The 23,765-nt window shown below is 38.6% G+C and overlaps 1 protein-coding gene across 2 annotated transcripts in view; it reads left to right on the top strand.

Annotated features, from left to right (window-relative positions):
- Positions 1 to 23,765, top strand: part of nrxn3a (neurexin 3a) — a 316,731-nt gene that overhangs the window by 62,326 nt on the left and 230,640 nt on the right. Inside the window, exons 6-8 of one of the 2 annotated variants that reach the window (XM_016269699.1) lie at positions 12,435 to 12,736; positions 13,837 to 13,860; positions 14,981 to 15,142. In XM_016269699.1, the coding sequence (XP_016125185.1) occupies positions 12,435 to 12,736; positions 13,837 to 13,860; positions 14,981 to 15,142 (488 nt within the window). The remainder of the gene's footprint in view (positions 1 to 12,434; positions 12,737 to 13,836; positions 13,861 to 14,980; positions 15,143 to 23,765) is intronic. The other variant, XM_016269700.1, reaches the window with a different exon arrangement.

The raw sequence follows: 23,765 nt of genomic DNA, 5'->3' as shown, positions 1-23,765 counted from the left end.
TAAAAACATCACAGTCATCCACAAGTATTCCACATAACCCTAGTCCATTAATTAATATATTGTGAAGCGAAAAGCTGTGTTTCTGTAATTAATGTTTTCATAAATACCACTTGCTCCAGTGAAAATGTGGTCTCGTCTGAATCAGGGGAGAAATATGCACAGATCAAGCACTGTTTACAAGCAAAAACTCATTCTGATAGCACCCATTCAGTGCAGTGATGTAATGCTAAATTTTCTATAAATCTGCTCCGATGCAGATGCTTAAATAGCTTGAGGGTGAGTACATTTTCAGCAAAGTTTCATTTTTGGGTGAACTATTCCTTTTAAACACTCAAACCAGTGCTGTGGACAATATTTTAAAAGTTGGCTTTTGTAACAAGAAATTTGATGTTGATTGTGTGTTTTAATGCATTTTGTATTTAAACTGGCTAAAGTGTTAATGCATGTTTTATAAAGATTTTAGTGTAAGCGCAGTGTGTTTCAGAACTTAAGATTGTATGTTTGCTTGCTCTGAGAAAGACCAACAGATGGTCCGATCTGGAATTCCTGTCTTGTTGCACCTGGTCCTAGTCCAGAACTCCCTGCTGATTTCACTCCTACTCCTGTCCTAGCTAGGCACGTCACACACCCACAATCAGGCACGATCACACACACTTGCTCCATATCACAATCAAAACATAACGTCATTCTTACACCAGGTGTGATACGACCATCTGTACATCTGCGCCGAACTTTACAATCACTGGCAAGCTTTTGTGACCTCGTGATGAATCCAGTTTTATATCTACTTTAACGTAACACACATCTGGGGTTGAAGGTTCATGGGAAGCAGACTGGATAAAACAGAATTGGATGTTCACAATTTGGATCTTGTGAAGTTTGATTGTGTTTGGACGTCCCGTTTCACTTGTAATCACTATAAGTAATGACAAATAATCACATCAAGCTTTTTGTTTCAATCGGCGTATACAGGTTAATTCTTCTACACAGTGGTTGTAACAGGCAGACTGGCACACAGACACCAGCGGGGAGGCAGACAGACCGAGAGAGAAAGCTAATATTTGCAGCTAAAAGCTGCAAAAGGGAGGAGCGAGCCATTGAAGCTGAACACGGACTGCGGCAGGCCTCTCCTACCCAGAATGTTCTCTCAGTGAGGGCGGTTCAAACACGCACTTAGATCAGCAATTAGCACTTTCTAGCAAAAGGTACAAAAAAGGAACCAGCCATTTTCTGTGACGTAGTGATTCTAGCTATGCCCGTTAACTCAAATCACACTTCACAGAACAGTACAAAACAAAACAAACGTCTTTCAGATGAAGGAGAATAATACACGAGTCATCAATAGATATCAAGACAACATCGGTAAATATTCCGACACAGTACTTCAATGCATCAAGTCTCAAAATCCATAATTGAAGCAACCCAACACAACACATCAACTCATATCACATTAATTCATAACACATCAACATATGGTTCTTTCAACAGTTCTGATGACTCTTTTGAATGTTTGTGTTCTTAAATGGAAGGTTCAAAAGAAAAATTATTGATGTTTGTATGTGTGTGTGTGTGTTAGATGTCTGTTAGATGACCAATCTTTTCCGTCAGTCATTGATGATTAAATAGCTTCGTTTAGATAGATGAATATACTGTTCAAGGCCTACCTGGAGTCAGTGGCTTTGCGGTCCAGCCAAGACAACACAAACTCACTCAAAGTTACAGCGTTCCAATCCCACATAGTTCAAACACAGCTGATAAATGAATGGCGTAGCAAACATCCGAACACTCGTCCACTGTGCAGCCAGTGAGACTCCTGTAACACGGTAATCTTCAGTCTTGTAGTTTCATTGTCGGCGGCTTTACTTCACAGCGCTTACTGTCTGATGATTCAGCTTTCGTACGGCCCAGACACCACGAGGAAAGCTTGCAGGAATTGTAGAATCCAGGCACTCCTCCGCAGCGCAGTGAACGAAGCTTTCATAACACGGTCATCTCCAGTCTTGTCGTTTAGTGTTTTGCACATTTTAAGCGTCTACAATCTCCAGGCAGTTCAAATTTCTCAAACGAAAACTCGTACTCTCGGGTCAGCGGACACAACTCTCTCTCACTTGAACATACACCTGTCTCTAAATGGATTTGATTTCTCCATTTCCTTCAGCCTACTGACTCCTCCCCCTTGATGCATTGCATTTTGGACTTTGTAGTTTGTTTCCGTCACACTCCCCCTCCGTTGAACAAAGCATCTCAAAGTTCCTTATGAGATGTTGAAACATTAAAGTCATCATCTGAGGATTCCTGGAAGAGGTCGATAAGCTTTTGTCTGTCTTGTGCTTCTAGTTCAGAGGCAGTTGGAAACAGGGCTTTAAATTGCAAACATGAACTACACAGACATCTTCACCTGTAGATTCCAGTGCTATTTGGTAATTCACTGGCCCCATTTGTTGGATTACCTGGTAGGGTCCTTTCCATTTTGGTGCAAGTTTAGCAGTGAAATTGCCCTTTGCACTGGACTGTGGAAAGTGTCTCATCCATACTCTGTCTCTTTCTCTGAATAACATGTCATGTCGATTCTTATTTTAATTTCGAAGCTGTCTTTGTGCTTTCTTACTGTTCTCTTTTGCTCTGGCTTGCAGTTGTTTTAAGTGATACACAGTGTCATAGTGGGGTGCATCGGGTGACAGATCATGGCTTTCACCTTTCAGAAGCTTGTCCATCGGCCCCTGTAGTTTCCTTCCTAAGTGGAGTTCTACAGGAGACATTCCTGTGGTTTCTTGCACTGCGGAGTTAATGGCAAATCTGATTTCCAGTAGGTATTGGTCCCATTGTTTATGATTGTCTTCTACAAACGCTGCAATCATACTTCTAAGAGTTCAATTTTTAAGTTCAAGTCCCTGTTTGGGCGCCATTTTCTCATATTTCAGGCCCTTGGAACATCTTAGAATTTATTTTACTTTTTCAGCAAATGTTTGGAGGGTGAAGGAGACTTGCTAGTTTGGGACCAAATGTAGCTTTTTAGTTATTTATAAAAGTAATACTTTTTCTAATAATCAGTAGAAAAAAAACGGTTTATTGGTTTAGAAAATAATGCAAAAAATATTGCATTATAAAGATTTTGGCCACAACTACATATCATATCAGTACAAAATATTATACAAAATAAATGCATAATATATTTTTGTAAAAAAATATATATATATACCGTACATATATATATATATATATATATATATATATATATATATATATATATATATATACACACAAAAACCTACACAAAATATTATAAATAGTGTTTTAAAAATATTTTTACTGTCCAGTTACAACATTGTTTGATTTATTTATATTATTTATATTCATAACCATTTAATTTGTTTAAATCTAGTTATATCCTAGTGTGTGTGTGTGTGTGTAAATTTTTATTTTTTTCCTTTTTTGAAAGAAACTAAAGGTGCAGTATGAGATCCTGGAAAATGCTAACTGTAGCCTGATAGCACTGAAAGCAAATGTCCCACCCTCCCTGCAATCACCGTCCAAAGCCACACTCCTGAACACATATACGCTCACAGACAAATATAAATACAGTTAAATACATTTAGACCACTTAAGTTAATGATTGCTATCGTGATGTGAAGAGACTTTCAACCAACATAACAAGAAATGTTTCTAAAGACAATCACCTATTGCACTTTTAATACTTTAGAAATGAATACTTAATCAACACAACTGACACCGACTGAAGTAATTGCTGCTGAAAATTCAGCTTTGTCATCATAGGAATACATGTAAGAATATATTCATATTCATGGAACATATTCATGGAAAGTGCAGAAAGTGATACCTGCCAGTCAATAGAGCTTCAATAGACTTAATCTATCTCTATAAACAGAGGAAAAACCCTACAAAAAACATAAACCACCGCAAGATGACCAAGAGCATGTCTGACATTACAATTTTCCTCTGCAATTTTAAATAAATGATTAACTTGATCAAACATTATATCATACATTATAAGTCTAATAGTATGGGTGGGTTTGGTTGCAGTTTTGTGTGAGTTAACACACTAAAGTGTGAGTTTGTAATATACGGTTGCTAGATGCTGGTGAGTCAGCAACTGTCCGTGACGGGAGTTTGGCCTGCACACCAGGGTCTCTCTAGGTCAGCCCGAGGGAGATGGGCCCTGTTTCTCCTTCCCTCTTTATTGATTTTCTCCGTCACAGCTGCATGACGGATGCTCAGGCCACACCGTCTGGAAGCTCCCTCTGGATCTGCAGGGATAGATTAGCCTTAACACTGCCCTCAGTTGACAGATGAAGAAAGAGAGAGAAAGACTGAGGGAGATTGATTAGCTCTAATTATGTACTCTATTGCAAGAATGTGCTCATCTTTTGGTCACTTTTAAGATGGCTTGATGTTAGAACGAGCATCTTCCTTTATTTGAGTGTTTTTAAATAGTCCGGGTCAGGCAAAATATATTTGAATGAACCAGTTAAATCCTGATATTAAGTCTTATTCTACTTTATTCCCCACTGATTATTCCGTTTCACTTGAAAATGTTACATTATGAAGTGTATTAGGTGTGTAAATGATGCCTGAATTCTCAGGTTTGTTTGAACTCTCCCTTCAGATCTTTGATATATTGTCAGCACCCATGATGCAGGCATTATTATTTCCATCTGTGTCAGTCATGGGAGACTATATTTTTGTGGAGTGCACTATGTGGCAAATGCCAGTTTTGTTCTTAGGAGTTGAGAGACCAATTGGTCAGAAAGATGCCTGCATCCTCTCACATGTGATTGACAGTTTGAGAGCTCTCACCCTGTAATGGTCTCCTCCCCCAAAGCATGCTGGATTTAATGGCTTCTCTAACGACACTACTTTTCTCCACTCGTGAGCCTCTGACACCTTTACGCATGAGCACGTCTCTGACCAAACCACCACCATCCGTCTCTGTGTAGTGGAGGGGAAAAGCATTAGCGGACCATTGCAATTATGACTCGATAAGAATCTGTCCGTGGTGCCGATTTGACTAATAATGATGTTTTCATTAAGATTTCATAATTCAGCACGTTTACTATCTCACACACAGCCGTAACCTCACCCCTCCTTTCTGTCGGATTCTCCATTATAGAGGAGATTAAGTGCCTTTGCACCCCCCTGAGGATTTTCATTAAAAATCTATACAGATAAGGTTTGTTTTGAAAGGAGTGCTGTGGCAAGACAGAAACTGTGGGAAATATGCTTCTGTGCTCGGCTTTTTGTTCACAGTATTCTGTGTGATAGTTCTAGATTATAGGCTGGAAACTTTATAAAGGAGAAAGTCTAAAACAAATACAAAGGAATGAATAAGTGGTATTCAGTATTTTAATCTCAGCTGGATTTCCTGCAAGGCCAGTATTGAATCCCACGTACCGTATGCTACATTGCCAACAATATGTCTTCTAATTATCCTTAACTAACATATTGAAAAATGTATTCAATGAACACATAGCTTGTGGAAGCAAATAATTTCATTCTGTTGGCCAAATGTCTGGCAATGAGATTTTTTCTCTATTTCTGTCTCTTTATGTATATTAGAGCTTAGGAAAAGTAGGATTGTTTTGGGGGTCTTAAATATGGACTGTTAAACATGTTAAAAATAATTAATGCAGTTAATGCAGCCACAAGTTATAAGATTGATCATGTTTTGTTAAATAATAAACAAAAAGAGTAGTCTGATAATTTTAACTTTAGCCAACACTGATGACAGTAAGAAATGTTTAATAAATCAGCATATTAGAATGATTTCTGAAGGATCATGTGACACTGAAGACTGGAGTAATGATGCTGAAAATTTAGACTTGCATTCACAGAAAAGAATTACAGTAATTTGTTAAATATGTTAAAATAGAAAATAGTTATTTAAAATTGTAATAATATTTCACAATATTACTGTTTTTGCTGTGTTTTTTTTATCAAATAAATGCAGTCATTGTGTGCAAAACTTATTTGAAAAACATTTGTAAAAATTGTACTGACCACAAACTTGCGATAGTTCACTTTATTTATTTAGATTCTACTTTAATTTGAAGATTTGTTGTGTAAATAGTTTTTTTTTTTTTTTTTATTCACAGCCATAATAGATCAATCTTTTCCCTCTTTCTTTTCCCCTTACTGACCCTCCCATGTATCCTTCACATCTTCCACTCTGCTCATGTGCGATCCCACATCATATCAGCGTGGGAAGGTGACTCTTTATTAAGTATTCAGAGCTTAAGATGATTGTGCAGGGTAACATCTGGCAGTAATGTGGAGCGGTGTCTTTAGTAAAAACAACACTCTGTTTAATTAATAATTGATCGGTACTCTCTCTAGGCACATTAACAGCATGGCAGGATCTCAGGGATGCAGTTACAGCACCAAGTCATTCAGGAGGAGGGAGATAAGGTGTCTGGGAGCTATTTGAGGGCCTGCTCTCTCAGAAACACGCCGCTAACAGTAGCCGTACAGGGGAGTAATAATGCATCTGCTGAGGTGTCGGCACAAGGCTTCCATGCCAGCATGTAGCTCACAATAACACCTAAAAAACACTGGTCCCAGGTCAACAGCCTGAAAATCTTTTGCTTGTTTCGAGCAGGTGATCTAGTTTGCATACTCATGATGTTGAGATTTGCAGTTAGATGTGTGCAGGAGGACACAGAGATGCTGGTGAAATATTCTCTTTATTTGATTTATACCAGGCCTGAAACAGAGCTGCATTAAGTTCTGTGCTGTTATAATTGCAGTTATTATAAACAAAACTGATTTGAAGATGATGCCACTAAATATGTGTTTACATAAATAGATATACTGTGTATTTAATACATAATTGATGTATGATGTGTGTAATATGCATAAATATCTAGTGCTGGGCAACGATTAATCGCATCCAAAATAAAAGTTTTTGTTTGTGTAATATGTGTGTGTACTGTGTATAGGTTATGATGTATATAAAAAGACACACATACAGTATATAGTTTGAAAATATTTACATGTATTTTCATGTATATATTTATATGAATATGATTTATATTATATATAAATATATTTAATATATAAACATAACATATTTTTCTTAAATATATACATGCATGTGTGTGTATTTATATATAAATAATACATATACACAGCACACACATATATATTATGTACAAAAAACTTTATTTTGGATGCGATTAATCGCGATTAATCATTGCCCAGCACTAAAATATACATAAATACAAAATTTGAATAAATATATTTTACAAATATCGGCAATTAATATATAATAATAAAATATAATTATTAATGTTATTATAGGATACATTTTGATAATGAAATAATACTAAAATTAACTAAAATGATTATTTATATTACATTTATAGTGAATTGTGAATGTCGTTAATGCTAAGTGGACTAGTAATGCAGAGGGGGCCTGAATTTTATTTGTAAAGCCTGTGATAGTTTTGTTGAATGTCTGTGACTTTCTGTTGTGTTGATTTGTATTGGTGCTGGAAAACTCATTGACACTCTTTGGCACGGTCCAGTAATCTCCACAGGCTAAACATTAAGCTCTCTTTATTTTTTCCTGTACAGTCTAGCCAAATTTTAATGGACTTGAGAATTTCTTCAGCAGTGTGGGATTTGCACTACGAGTAGCCAAGTATATCTAACTGCCCGTTTTTGACACATGGATGATACACCACCCTCTCCTGCTGGACAAAACTCTTTTCCACTACAGGGCTCCTGACAAAAAAATCGAGTAAGGAGCCATTGGCTCCTATAAGAAAAAAACGTAGGTGCCACAGAATAAACGTGTTTTATTTATTTTTACATTTCAATCATACTGTCATGTGTTTGTCTCATCTTTTCTTGACTTTAAAGTGAAGTGAAAAGTGAAGTGACATGTGGCCAAGTATGGTGACCCATACTCAGAATTAGTGCTCTGCATTTATCCCATCCAAAGTGCACACACACAGCAGTGAACACACACACACCGTGAACTCACACCCGGAGCAGTGGGAAGACATTTTATGCTGCGGCGCCAGGGGAGCAGTTGGGGGTTCGGTGCCTTGCTCAAGGGCACCTCAGTTGTGGTATTGAAGGTGGGAGAGAGCGCTGTACATTCACTCCCCCCACCTACAATCCCTGCCGATACGAGACTCGAACCCTTAACCTTTTAGGCCATGACCTGGGAACTAAGGTTCAGTTAAAGTGGGAACTAAATGTCTTTTCCAACTTAAAACATATACAGTCATAAAGAATTGTTCATTACACAGAATCTGTACCAATATAATGGACCATAAGCATCACTTGGCCACTGAGTGTAGTTTGGGCTCCTTCTCAGTGCATCCTGTAAATGTTGTCATACACTCTTAAAAATAAAGGTGCTTCACGATGCCATAGAAGAACCTTTTTTATCTAAATGGTTTCATAAAGAACCTTTTAACATCTTCTACAGATTTTAACAGATTATAAAAAGTTGAGAAAGAGATGGTTCTTTAATAAAGTATGTATTCATGAACAAGTTAAAAACCTTTAACCGACCCAGAATGGAAGCAGGTTATGAAAGGAACATCACTGTGCCAGCCTGACGTCCAACAAGAAACACAGAAACGACAAGACACACACACACACATATGCTGTATGACGCGGACTTCATGCATCCACTAAAAATCACCAAAACAAAAGTTTAAAAGTAAGAAAAGAGAAGTTAGATCTGAGAAAAGCAGCATTACAGTGCAGATGTTACTTGATTTGATATCTGGATAGCTAATGCAATGACATATAGACATTGTAAGCATCCTATTGCATTTTGAGACTACCAGGGCTCCGGACAAAAAAAATCGAGTAAGGAGCCATTGGCTCCTATAAGAAAAATACTTAGGCGCCAAATAATTTTTTTAGGTGCCACAGAATAAATGCATTTTATTAAATTAAATTTTTATATTTCAATCATACTGTCATGTGTTTATGTCTCATCTTTTCTTGACTTCATCATCATTTGAATCCATCTTGTAGATGACCTGGGAACTAAGGTTCACTTAAAGTGGGAACTAAATGTCTTTTCCAACTTGAAATATACAGTCACAAAGAATTGCTCATTACACAGAATCTGTACATATCGTGGATCATAAGCATAATTTGGCCACTGAGTGTAGTTTGAGCTCCTCCTCAATGCATCCTGTAAATGTTGTCATACACTCTTAAAAATAAAGGTGCTTCACGATGCCATAGCCATTGTCTAAATGGTTTCATAAAGAACCTTTTAACATCTTCTACAGATTTTAACAGATTATAAAAAGTTGAGAAAGAGATGGTTCTTTAAAGAACCTTTGACTGAATGGTTCTTTGTGAAACCAAAAATGGTTCTGTGAAGAACCTTTTAAGCACATTTATTTTTAAGAGTGTATGTCTTTCACACTTTCAGTCTGTTTTTCTTAATTAGTAAAATGCAATTTTATAGGAGGAGTTGAATCATGTAGACAACAGGTTAAGTAAAAATATTAATATGCAATAGCGCATAAATATAGCAAAATGCTCCTCTTTATAGTTATTTTTCTAGCTGACTGATGAGCTTATGGACACCAAATGGTTATTCTGAGGTAAATTTATATTACGTTGCAATGTTTACAAGCTTTACACGTATTCCGCAGTTTGAAACACTGAATGAGACATTTCAGTAAGATGTACTGTAGGCTCTCTTATAAAATAGCCTACCTTTTGATGTTAATTCAAGTTCATTATGTACTATAGTAGTAAAGAGAAAGATTAAATGGGTTCACTTGCCGCTTGAACTGAGGCGCTAAAGCGATCGCGCCTGCCGCATTAAAGAGCGCCAAAACTGTATTTATTGTTTGAATTTCGGTATGAATTTGGAATAATTTTAATGCTGGTACTTTGTTTATTAAAAAATAACAAAGCACATATGATATAATATGAAGTTCACGCACTAACAGAACACAGCATAGACTAAGGCCCCGTCCACACGGAGATGCGTTTAGCTGTATACGCATACATTTTGTTTCGTATAGGCGTTTCGTCCAGACGGATCTGGCGTTTTGGGAGAATGAAACCGATCTTTTTTGAAACCGGGTCCCAGAGTGGATAAATCTGAAAACGCCACCCTTGCGTTTTCGTGTGGACAGCGAATCCATATATTTTCTGTATAATCTGTATAATCCCACGTCTCGCCCCTAGTCAGACACCGCTACGTCACGTAACAGCAACAAAAACATGAACAAACACTGAACGATTGTCTTTTTATTAGCTAACATTAACACAGATTAATAAATGTATTTTAGTGTATCTCTGTTTCAGAATTACAGCGCCACATGCTGGTCTGGCATGTATACTACATTGTTTTGTGTCGGTTTCGTGGTTTCGTGTGGACGTAGATATTTCTTGAGACGAGGGGAAAAAAAGATCGGATAGGGAAAGCTCTGGCTTCGTGTGGACGTAGCCTAAGATCTTGATAAGAAGAAGCCATATTAGTAATGATTATAAACGAGAATTGTTAATGATATTGCCAATATCCACAAAGCTGACAGTTTTACCTGTTGTAGTTTGTGCAAGTTGTGCACGAAATATATGCTGCATTTCTGCACTTTTACTTCGCTCATCTCTGTCATTTCTATCTCTCTCGCGCTGCACAACTGAGCTGCATTTAGCAGGTGTGCATCAGCGCTGCAGAGATGAGTACTGTTTGAAACACTTTTTTCCACTAATACTTTAATGCGCATCGTCTCAGTTTAATACGTCAACATAACAAAAGATGTGATCGCAAAACAATCAGGAAAAAAGGCATTACATGCAAATTTTTAAGTTATAACATGTAAATACACTCTTAAAAATAAAGGTGCTTCAAAAGGTTCTTCAAGCGATGCCATAGAAGAACCATTTTTGGGTCCACAAAGAACCATTCAGTCAAAGGTTCTTTAAAGAACCATCTCTTTCTTACCTTTTTGTAATATGAAGAACCTTCTTTCACCACAAAGAACCTTTTGTGAAACAGAAAGGTTCTTCAGATGTTAAAGGTTCTTTATGGAACCATTTAGACAAAAATATTCTTCTATGGCATCGTGAAGCACCTTTATTTTTAAGAGTGTATATATAGTCGCCAATGGCGACTTCAGCAAAAACTTCACTCTCAAATGAATATTTTAGTCGCAGTTTGGAGCCCTGCACTATCCATCCAGTAATCTTTTATTAATCTGTTTCTTTCAGCCTTGAAATGAGCGATATAATCTGAATAATCTCTTTGAATGCACAGAAGTAGTGGATTTTTGGTTTTGGTGTTCACCAGCTGCATCAGGGTCCCATGTGTTTCCAATATGTTCCACCCTCAGTCAGTTTGCCCCGTTCTTAACCGTGAGTTTATTACCATGTGAAGTGTATCACAGCTGGGCACCAGCACCAGCCCTGATGAGAAAATCTGCTCTGCAACCCTGCAGTCTGCTCAGGCTTCTGAGCAAAAACTGGTCAAGATGTCTTTACCTGGTCAGTTAAAACATGCTACATCCACTAATGCTGATCGCCGAGGTGAAGCATAGACTTGGACGTGTGAGTGTTTTGTCAACATTTAGCCAGAGAATATATATCGACCCCACGGTAGCCCAAGTGAAGTACTGATAAATCAATGATGCCATTAGTGCCGCGGTCCTTCTCTGGCCGCATGATGTAAATGATGTCTAGTGTTGGTTTGGAGGAACTTTCCATTAGATATGTGTATTTTTACGTCCTCTGAGCCACACCACCATAGCTTGGTGATTAATGGACTGGGGACCACAGGGACCAGGAGTGAACTTATTTCTATGAGTGTGGATGCAGTAGATTATCTACTATGAATTACAATGACCAATGGGATCTTGGCATGCAATCACTAAAACTACATTTAAAGTCAATTTGATATCAAAATGACTGATATCAAAGTTTTACATCATAATCTTTCATCTTCCACCTCTGAAATTACTTTCATGTTTAGCTGATGTCACCAAACAACAAAGCTGATGCTTTTAACCGTCTGTGGAAATGCATCTAAATGCCACTTCAGATACTGCTTCTGTATCATCTGTGGATGATCTCATGGATCAGGCATAGGTTGAGGAGCTTAAACAACATTAATGGGGATGGATTGGAGGGCACTGCAACTTTTGTAATTATGACTCAGACATGCAACACACAATCACTGAATATTAATGCATATATGCCTCAACAAGAGAAATTATCTCCCTGATGATCTCACCAGATCTTTGGCTTTAAATGCACAGCCTCTTTGTGTGTTTCGCTGCCCACACTTGGATATGCGTCATCTTGTCTGATTTTGTGTCATCTGCCCTGAACTTAATTGCACTCCTTCAGTGGTTAATTTAAGGAAACTTGTATATTTGGGTTTGTTTTGTTTCAAGAAGTTCTAACAACATTTTTTCCCTCTCTTATAGCGCGAGAAGAGAACATGGCCACATTCAGAGGTTCTGAGTACTTCTGCTACGACTTGTCTCAGAATCCCATCCAGAGCAGCAGCGATGAAATCACATTGTCCTTCAAGACCTGGCAAAGAAATGGCCTTATCCTTCACACGGGCAAGTCAGCAGACTACGTCAACCTTGCCCTGAAAGATGGGGCTGTTTCGTTGGTCATCAACTTGGGTTCCGGAGCCTTCGAGGCCATTGTCGAGCCGGTCAATGGCAAATTCAACGACAATGCCTGGCATGACGTGAAAGTCACACGCAACCTCAGACAGGTAACGCTAAAGTGGCTGGAATTTCATGTTTTCTGATCTAATTCAGAGCTAAATGCTACTGTATATTGCTTAAATTAGCATTTTCGGTCATTTTAAATTCTTCGAGATGCTAACGCAACTATTTCTTCCTCTGAGTTCTTCTACCTTGCCTCAGGTTTTGCCTCCTCAGGCATTTACCTCTGTCTGAAGCTATCAACAGTGCGATGCCTTCAAGAGGCTGTCTCTCTCTCGCCCCTCTAGATATTCACCTCACTTCTCCAAATAGTCTGTCTTATCAGGGCAGCAGGGAGAGGCTCCAACCAACCTCAACCGTTCCATTTACCCACAGCCAATCTTTGCTGAACTGTTAAATCACTCCGCCGCTGCATTTTAAAATATGTAAATATTTAGGGTGGTTTTGCCCCTCAGGAGTGAAAGGATGTCACTTTTTGCGCAGGCGTGTGTGGAGGCGTGAGTGCCCACAAGCACAAGCTATTTCAGCTCTGATCCACTAGGACTGTGACATTTTTTTCGCTTTGTTTAATAGCTGTTTTACTATCACGCCTAGAACATGCATTAGAATTACCTTGTACAGTTGCCTGAGGAAAGTCAAAAACCATATGAATCACAACAAAGAGGCAGCTAGATAGAGGTCACCGTTCACGGTTGTAGCAGAAAACAACACGTTACGAAACATTACATTAGAAGAGACCTAAAAATCTAAGTTAAATGTGTTTTGGCGATGAACAAATTGGGAATTATTGGTGATAAACTCAGTCTTTATTCTGGAAGGCTTTTTCAAGTGAGTATGCACTTTAAGATTTTGCCAACAAGTGCAGTGTCTTTACAAAAAATGAAATGTCACAGGCTCTGTGGAGAATCTGCTGTTTCTTTTTCTTTTCCACATTTTCTTACTCTCACTCATATGCTTTGCTTGTCTATGGATAACATTTTTTCAGACCCAGACTAACCACTCATGAACCATTGACTAGAGGCTTTAGTTTACTTACCAGAACCTAAACTAATGTGCTACACATCATGACTTCATTTTAGTTTATTTCATTTTATTAACAACCCTTTTGTTCATTGTTTAATTTCCTTTCTTCCCCCTTTTCTCAAAGCATTCAGGTATTGGACACGCTATGGTAAACAAACTACATTGTCTGGTAGATATCATTCTTATTGTCCTTTTTTTTGGTTTACCGTGTGTTTCCCTGGCCCTCTTTCTTTCTCATTTTTGGGGTTTCATGGCTTCATAAAAAAATAAACAGACTTGGGTTTGTATTTCGGGGATTTTTCTTTTTTATTTCAAATGTCCTCATTCCATTTTTCACTACAGCTTTACCGCCATTTTCTATCTTTCTTTCTTTGAACTTTCTCTTTGGCCCTTTTTTTAGTTTCTGAAGGTTTAGTTGTCCTCTTAGCCCTTTTTTCTTTTTTAAATCAAATACTGTCAAAAACTGGCAGAAGCTTTCCAAAACAAAAAAGTGACAAAAACAACAGTATGAAAATAAAAGAATAAAGAACTACTTCAGCACTGGAGCTCTGACAGTTGATTCCAGTTGTTTCTGCATGCCGCACCGACCCATTCATGCTGGATCAGCCCTTGTGTTACTAACACCAAAACTCTTGTCTGAGCAACCCACCATCTGCCCAATGTCCTGTCCTGTCTGTATTGTGGTGTCAGTCATGACTTCTTGTGTCCTCCCTCATTACCCCTCATCCTGTAGCTTTTGCTTTGGTCTCATATGTGCTGCTTCCCCTTGCATATCGTCTTGGCTTGAAGAAGATGCATGATTCCATGTTTGCAGTGGTTGTGTATCTCACTATTAATGTTATATGAGGAAAAAGACCATCTGATCTCTGTGTTGCATGCTCATTTGTGGTAGTATTAGCTCATTTTGGAACGCATGTGTCAACTAACCCTGTGTGCACAGAATTTGAACTAAAAGCAAGCAATCTGTCTATAGTTTGTACATAACACTAACCCCTCAAACTAATGCCCCAAACCAGAAAACCATTTCTAACAACATCAAAGATAAAGAAAATATGCCGGCAAAATATTTTCTTTACCTGTCCTTTGTAAGTCTACAAGTACTAGACAAGAACGGCCTACTAAAAGTCTCGAAGTGGTCTTTGGTACACAATCAAAGACAGACAGCAACCAGCAAGATCGAAGCTAACCTATTCCTGGTAGAGCGACCGTCACAGCCATGATGTTCATGAATGGATTTTTCCCTCCCTTTTGTCATTCCTCCCAATCAGGTGACAATATCTGTGGACGGCATCCTGACTACAACAGGCTATACGCAGGAGGACTACACAATGCTGGGATCAGATGATTTCTTCTACGTCGGAGGAAGTCCAAGCACAGCAGACTTACCTGGGTCGCCCGTCAGCAACAACTTTATGGGTTGCCTGAAAGAGGTAGGTGGTCTGGGCGAACCCCGTTCTTTCATCTACATACATCATATCACCATGTCCTTGTCTGGACTGAGAGGGAACAAGTTTGAATAGACCGTCCGAGCAGAATAATAGATTCAGTACAGCTTATCTTGTGAAAAGGATAGAGCAGACATCATACCCGTGGTGTGTTTCTCTAATGAAATTTGCTGGAGTTATACATTTTTGCCCAGATGCGAAATTGTTTCAGGCGTATTTAATATGACTTTTCAATTGTGGTGAATCATTTGATTAAGGTTTCACAGGCCAGAGAAGAAGCGAAGGTGATTGGATGAGATGAGACTTTGCATAATGATATGCATCGTTTTCAAAAAGGGAACCCCAAAGAGATTCTGCTGAACAACTGGACATGAAGATATCCATAAATGCAAAATAAAAATCTCACAGAAAAATGCTTCATATGTCACCCCTAAATTGAAAAGAAAAAATAAGAAGTTATTTTCTGCTTAAAGAAATTGAATCCTATTTGTAGGACCATTATTTTTTTCTTTTCTTTTTTGTTATTTATTTATTTATTTATTTATTGTCATTTGTAATTTAGTTGTAATAAATTAAAAACCTAATTTAAGGAAGGTTTTTATCAAAAGACAAAAAAATTTACTGCAGTTCATGTAATGGGAATGCAGTAATGGTAATGAAAAACCTTGTCATAAAAATGGTCACAATGCAAACCATATTAGGTCTAAAAAAGCTTTTTTCCACCCTAAACAAAGTATAATTTATTTTTTGTTGTTGTTGATTATGATCCAGACAGGTTTTGTTTTTGCTTTCAGTTCATCCTCTTATTATTGTTGTTATTATTATTATTACATTTTCCACATTACAGTAATGGTAAACTTGAAATAAAAATGAAGTAAAATAGAGTTAGATTTAAATTAAAAAGCTAAATTTAAAGAAGGTTTTCATCAGACAAAAAAGTAAATGTAATGTAAATGCAGTAACGGTCATGAATAACCTTGTCATGATCATTATATCACAATGCAAACCACCTTAGTCCTAAAAAGTTTTCTTTAAACAAAGTATTATTTTTTTCTTTAAATTAATATGATCCAGATAGGTTTTGTTTTCGCATTCATTTCACCCTCTAAGAGCCATTATACTGTTTGCCGAAGTTAGATGTCATTCTCTTCGATCAGTTCAGCTGTTCATTTCCACACTCCTCGGTTGTCAGGTCTGGATAACTTTATCAGTAAATGGACTGATCTTTAATTTAGCTGGAAATAGGCAATTACTGTTGTGCGGCTGCTGGCGAGATCCTCCATTAATTCATGCTGAACAAACAGAAGACAACAGAACCTCCTTTTTCGCAGTGAGCACTACAACAGCCTGCTATCTTTTAATGACCCGCCATCAAGCTATCATTGCCGTTTCCATCTCAGACCAGCCCTCCCATCGCAGGGCTAAAAACCTGCAACATCGGCGTTTGCGTAAAAAACTCATTTCATTCCCTCTTTACTGTGATGAGTTTTAAAAAACTGCCACCCATGTCAGAGATTACAGTAATCAGTCTCATATGTGCTGCGATATAGCAAGTGCTTACATAACACTGCTCTGTTAGATAGGTGAACTGGATGCTAAGAGCTGCTCAAGACGAGATAGCAGAACTTATACATCCTTCACCCACCCAAGAGTGGCCATAATGATAGATACCTCCTCCTCACACTCTTTCTCATAGCTCGAGTCCAAGGATAAAAATAAATTGTATACTCTTCTCAGCTTTTAAAACCTCACATTTGATGTGGAAGCTGAAAATGATGTAGTTGTTATGGATCATGTGTGGTCGCTTAGACACATGGGGTTTGTAATATAGCATGAGACTGTCAACATCTGATCAGGATGACATGTTCATAAGCATGCCATTTTACATTTTTAGCTGGGTTCAGTTAAACCTAAAATGTTCAGACTTTTTTTTGTTGTTTTCAATTACTATGTTCACAGTAGCTTAGTAATGTAGTGCTCTTACGTTTTGTGCAGTATAAAAGGTCAGAAATTTAGGTGGGTAAAATGCCAGTGAAAGTGACTTTTTCTTTCTGATAAAGCCATCATACATTCAAAAAAAAATTTCTTACATTCTACATACATTCTAATTATTATTCATGCAAAAAAATACAGAAAATTATATATTATATTATATTATATAATATTATATTATATTATAATACTAGTCCACTTAGCATCTTGTGCCACAGAGTGTACCACTTATTGCAGTCATGTTGTGGAAAGGGTAATGCACAGAGACACATTTAACACTGCTTTTACCTATGAACTGTATATTCTGTAGGACAGAGGTTTCAAAAAATGGTTTCAGACAGAAAATCAAAGCAATATGCACTGATTTCTTAATATGTATAAGACCACAGTATTTAAAAAAAAGAAATGATAGAGTAGCAGCTGTTTTTTTAGCATTATTAACACCAATATTTTTTCTCTTCCTTTAAATGAAGCAGACTATTGTATAGATAGTCACAGGCCTCCTCAGACCTGCCTTGTGTTTGTCTTTCAAGCTGAGCGTGAAGGGCAGTAATCAGGGTATGGCGGGGCATGTGGCTGCACAGGGGTCTGCCAGCACTAATGACTGGATACTGAGCGGCCTTCACTGCTGAGCTGGACTCTGGTTCCCTTCCTTTTTGCTCTGCCATCACAATCAGTTTCCAGGATGTGCGCATGGTGACTGTCATTTGTCACTTTGCTGGTCTGGCTGGATGAAACTGTCCCTGCTCTCTGGACACTTGCTCCAGAGCCAGCACCGCTCTATGGATGCGAGACAAGTCTGAGAGTTCTGATAGATAGGTTGACCTAGCCTTACTCGCTCTCTCATCCTCTATCCAGCAGATTTGTTTCAGTAAGCACCGCAGGACTGTTAATATTTGGCAAAAGCTCAGAGCTGGAATGCTGGCCAGCCTGAAACAGCAGGAGTGGTCTTTGTCTTCTGTGTCAGACATGTAGTGTTCAGATTAAATTATATTTTAGAATATTTTGATGAAATAAAACAAAGCATCAATTAAAGGAGACATATTATGCCCCTTTTTACAATATGTAATATAAGTCTCTGGTGTCCCCAGAATGTGTCTGTGAAGTTTCAGCTCAAAATACCCCACATATAATTTATTATATCATTTTGAAAATGCCCATTTTGAGTGGAAGCAGAAACATGCGGTTTTTCGTGCCTGTCTCTTTAAATGCAAATGAGCTGCTGCTCCCCGCCCCCTTTTCCAGCTTTTCCAGCTTTTGAGCTGCGCCATTACAGCTCATACCTGCTAAAAACATCTGTTTTGGTTCTGATTATCATGTTTATCGCGCTGAAATCATGCGTTTTAAACTTCTGATATACGGTTTTCTGAGTGCACACATCCGAAGCACACGGACAGAAAGCGGCTGTCACAGCATGTGAGTACTAAACTAAGTTCTCATTCACACACAAGTTTTCGTTAAAAACCCACATGAGTTACAAAAACTTGGTTAGGTCTGTGAAGGTAAACAGCTGGAAAATAAATTGCATGTTTATTTTAGATCTGTGTGGCAGCAGCAATATATAATAGATAAATCAATAAATCCACTGCTTTCTTGTCTCCTCTGAGGCTGGGACTCTAAATAGTGTTCTATGCTCGTCTGTGCAGCCAAAGACAGAACAGTTAGGTCTCTCCACACTGACAGCGATGTGAAAAAGTGAAACGAATGTCCGGCGAATTGAGTATTTACATCAACGGCGAAACGAATGTTCGCATCTTCAATTTGACACCTACACGGTAGGTGGCGCTGACAGCAAATTTATTATTAAAAGCATTTATTATTATTAAAGTTTTTTTTTATTATTGAAGGTTAACAGACTACATCAAAGCTTATACTATATGATATAAAGATATCAAATTCACCGTCAATGCCAATTTTCTCCGTGATTCTTTGCCACAAAACTTGTTTTTTGTTGTAGTCGGTGTGACTTTTGCAAAAAGTTCTCTATGTTCAGACACCAACGACAACAACATCTCGACATCCATATTCTTTGTATGTTGGTTGAAAGTCCTCTACTTCTGTGTTTTTACGCTCATGCTCAATACAGTCTCCTGAGCTTTTAGAGCCACCGCATCGACCTTTTGGGTAACAGCAGTTGCTCTGGCCACGTGATGTATTGTTCAAATCTTATTGGATGGCCCGTGTTTTCGCTTTGCGAAACTGAAAAGATTTGTCCAACTGGTTAGCATTTTCGGTGCGCAAATGTTCGTGGTCTATGTGGAAGCATCCATAGGAATCTGTTTATTCCAGCACGTCATCGCGTCCAATATATTCATTTAGCTTTTTCGTGCACAGTGTGGAAAGGACCTTTAGCATGTTTTGCTCAAACTTTCGCCATGGCATTAGAACTGGTAAGGCCTTTCCTCACTGAGTGCGATGCGAAAAAGCGAGGCGAATCGCCAAAGAACGGTGCTTTCACACAGAACGTGAAACGATTGTTCGCCTTCTGCTAATTCACGCCTGCACGCTAGGTGGCGCCGACCAACAATGCATTTTTCCTCAGATATGTATCTCGTAAATGGATTTAACATCGTCCACTGCTCAATTTACAGCATTAAATTAAGATAAACAAAGTTTGGTTCTACACCAGAAACAAACTATCTATAATGCTTACAAGAATAGGCTACATCCTAAAATATAATTAGAAATACAATTAGCATCAAGCTACACTTGAAAATGAATATAATTATTAATGTATTTGCTTACCCACTTTAAACCATCATTGAGTGCTTGTAATAACTTCCGATTGTGATCTATAGTTGATTTTGTGTTTAATAACGCTACACTGCTAATATTTGTCATTAACATCCTTTATTGCTATAAAAATACCATGAGCTGCATACAAAACACATACAGAAAATATATAGTCATAATCATGTCTATTTGCTTTCATATTTCATGTGTAGAAAAAGAGTTAACGTGCTCTGACTCATAACACTCACGCACGTGGAAGAAAACGGATGGTGCTCTACTGTGATTACATAATTCAGTGGACAATTAATAGAAATGTTATTCTGTATAAAGAACATGTGAGATTAAATCTGTTCTCAAATACCAACGATTACAAGAACTCAGCATCCACTCTCTTCTCTTTTCTGGGATACTCTTCTTCGATGTTTGTTTACACTGGTTTTCGAAACAGCGCCACCACTCTCACCCTTTTGTGCAACAGCAGCTGCTCCGGTAACGTGATCATAGCTAAAATCTTATTGGACGGCCTGTGATTTCGCTTTGCGAAACAGAAAAGATTCGTCGGACTTGTTCGGGGAAAAAAAATTTGCAGTTTCGGTGCGCGAATGTTAGCGGTCTATGTGATACCATCCATATAAATCTATTGTTTTATTCCAGCGCGTTATCGCGGCCGATATTTGTTTAGCTTTTTCGCGCTCAGAGTGGAAAGGCCTGTGCACCGTTGTCGCTTGCGAAATCGAAATGATGGCGCCATGGGTGGAAACTTGCAGATTAAGGGGCGGTAATATTATAATGAGATCCCTTTGCAACATCACTAGGGGAGTGAAATCAGACGTGCTCGTTTTTTCAGATGCTTGCAGAAAAAGGCTTACCAAAACAAAGTTACTGGGTTAATCTTTTTCACATTTCCTTGGTTGGTAGATGCACCGGGGACCTGATTATAGCACTTAAAACCTGGAAAAGTCAGATTTTCATGATATGTCACCTTTAAAGTCATAGTTCACCCAGAGATTTTGTCATTTACTCACCCTCATGTCGTTCAAAACCTGTATGACTTTTTTTTGTGGAATATAAAAAGATGTTTTGAGCAGTGTTGTTATTGTCAACTAGCTAAAACTGGAATAAAGCTGACATAAAATTAAATATAAATGATAACTGAAAACTTAAAAACTGAAAGTGTAAAAATAAAAGCCAATTTAAAATTTTTATAAATTCTACAATAGTATATAAATAATCAATATAATAATATAGAATACAATAATAGTAAAATAACACAGATTTTAAGAATTTATTTATTTTTAATATTATTTTTATTTTTTTATATTTATTTTATTTAAATTTTTTTGTGGTCCATAATATGGAGGTAAATGGTAACAAAAACTGTTTGATTACCAGATTCTTCAAAATATCTTATTTTATTGACAATAGAAAGACAGTTTTATAGGTTTGAAATTACATGAAAGTAAATTGATGAAATTTAAATTTTTTGGTATCTCTTTAATTTTAACTATCTCTTTAAGAAGACCTTCATAGATAGTCTGTGTTAAATGGCTAGTTAGAAGCAATGAGCTGATGACAGATTTTACCATAGGTCATGTGACTAAGTAGTTTGTGAAAGTGAAGATGGTAGGTTTCTCATGTTGGCATGCTAATTAGCATTAGCATTTGGTTCAACACCATTGAGCTTGTGAGGAAAATTATATTTGAATACAGTGCATGCAGATGAGCTGTGGTCTAGCAGAGGTTTGAACAAAATAAAACAAACTTTGATTGAATAAGTTGCAAACCAGACCGGATGCCATTACGCCAACAGTCAAATGTTTGGCTGTGCAAGCCCTGACCTGTTATACCATGTCCAACCAGGCCATCTAGGCCTTTCTGCACCTTGTTGCCCTAAGCTCCCATGCAAAACATCCACAAAGGGCCACCTGGCATGCTTGACTAGTGAATAATCTATACCGATTTCCAAGTTTTCTCCAGTTTAACCTGGGGGCTATTAATTCCATGAAAGTGGTGGGTAGGCACTGTAGGCAGAGATTTATAGTAGAAGCAGACAGCTGTGGATGATGAATGCGGGTGTCACTACAGGCCCAGCACAGGCAGAGAGGAGGCCACGGGCATGGGGAAGCACCCTGAGAATGTGCATAGCCGCTCTTCCAGTTCTCAGCACAACAGCATGGGCACCACAACAGAACCTTAGCTTCAAATCCAAGCAAATATCCCTTTGCTTATCTCATGCTCATAGTAGTCAGTGAGAGCAGGCCGCATTTGATTTGACGTACTGTCTTTCACAATTCAGACTTTCAATCCACTGAAGTTCTGTGGAAAGACATGTTTTCATTATTTCATCAGCAGAATTGACACCCAGGTGCACAAAAATACAATATGTTGAAAGGACTTCAAATGACATACAAGCTCATTCTGAAACCTAGTAAGCTGAATGCTGCCTACTTAGTCAGCATCTTAACTTCTCAAGTGCAGTGCATTCTGGGATTTTCTACATAAAGTGCAATGCTGCCATATAATTTGGCCAAAACAAATGATGGTGTCTACTCTGTCTGAGGTTTATGATATTGTGGTTTCTTTATCAAACTTTTTGGCCCCACTTTATATTAAGTGGCCTTACTTTTTTTCCCCACTGTATGTACTTACATTTAAATGAATCATTTGGTACAATGCACTTATTGTGTACGTACATGTTTTTTACGTTGCACTTATGTTTAAAAATACCTGCATGTAATTACATCTGTAATTAATTTCTGCATTTACATTTATCCATCCCTTACACCTTAACTCACCCTTAAACCTACCCATACCACCAAACCTGTTTCTAACCTTACCCCTATCCCACCTCAATATCAGCAAACGTGTTTTGCAATACAATAAGAACACAATAAGTACGGAGGGCTGTCGACTAACCGTTAGTTGACCAGAAGAGGCTTGTGTAGCGAATCAGCTCATAGGGAAATATGAATAATTAACCATAACTAGTTATAATTAACTATTCATAGTTTAGATCCGCTGTAGATATTTAGCTGACCTCTCAGGGTCAACTGTCTTGTCAATTCCAAGAACGTTAATTTCCTGGTTAAGGGAAATAACTTTCAGTTGACCGAGTCCAACTCCATGCCGAGAAAAGAGATCCTCTGCACCGTGGAGAGTTTGCTCTTTTCCCAGTTGACCCGAATCCTCAATCGGCTGAGGTGACTGAGCACCATATCCCTGTGTTCGCACAACTGCCTGCGAACCAATCGAAAGGACGGACGCATTGAAAGATGCGTTTCTGCGTCAACATCCTGAACGGGAGCTTGTGAAGGGCCCGGTTCAGTACGCGCAGGTCCAGGATCAGTCGTAACTCACCGCCTTTCTTGGGTACGATGAAGTATGGGCTCTAGAAACCCGAGCTCATCTCAGCTGGAGGGACCGGCTGTATCGCGTCCTTCGCTAGCAGGACCGCGATCTCTGCATGCAAGACAGGAGCATCCTTGTCCGGCACAGAGGTGAACCGAATGCCCCTGAACTTGGGAGGGCGCCGGGCGAATTGAATCGCGTAGCCGAGTCTGATGGTTCTCATGAGCCAGCGAGACGCCCTGGGGAGCGCTACCCAGGCCCCCAGCGACCAAACTAGCAGGACTAGGGAGACCACCGACGTACCCGCAGTGGGGCAGCGAAGTGGAACACAGGGACCCATCCCGGGAGGCCGCGCGTCCCAGGGTGGGGTCTGAGGGCGCGGCGCGCCACTTACCTGGCTCCACTGCTGGGCAGGGAGCTCGTGAGGAGGCGTAGCGTCCTTGAGCTGAACCCTGCTGCCCATTAGCGAAGGGAGAGGGGGCCGGCCTTGTGGAGACTGGGTCTTGTGCACCGCCGTCCTCGCCCTCTTGGGACC

Source organism: Sinocyclocheilus grahami, unplaced genomic scaffold (assembly GCF_001515645.1).
Source record: "Sinocyclocheilus grahami isolate Dianchi unplaced genomic scaffold, SAMN03320097.WGS_v1.1 scaffold54.1, whole genome shotgun sequence".
Classification (NCBI taxonomy): domain Eukaryota; kingdom Metazoa; phylum Chordata; class Actinopteri; order Cypriniformes; family Cyprinidae; genus Sinocyclocheilus; species Sinocyclocheilus grahami.
Note: the sequence above shows the minus strand (reverse complement) of the source record. Positions and strands in the feature narration are given on the sequence as shown.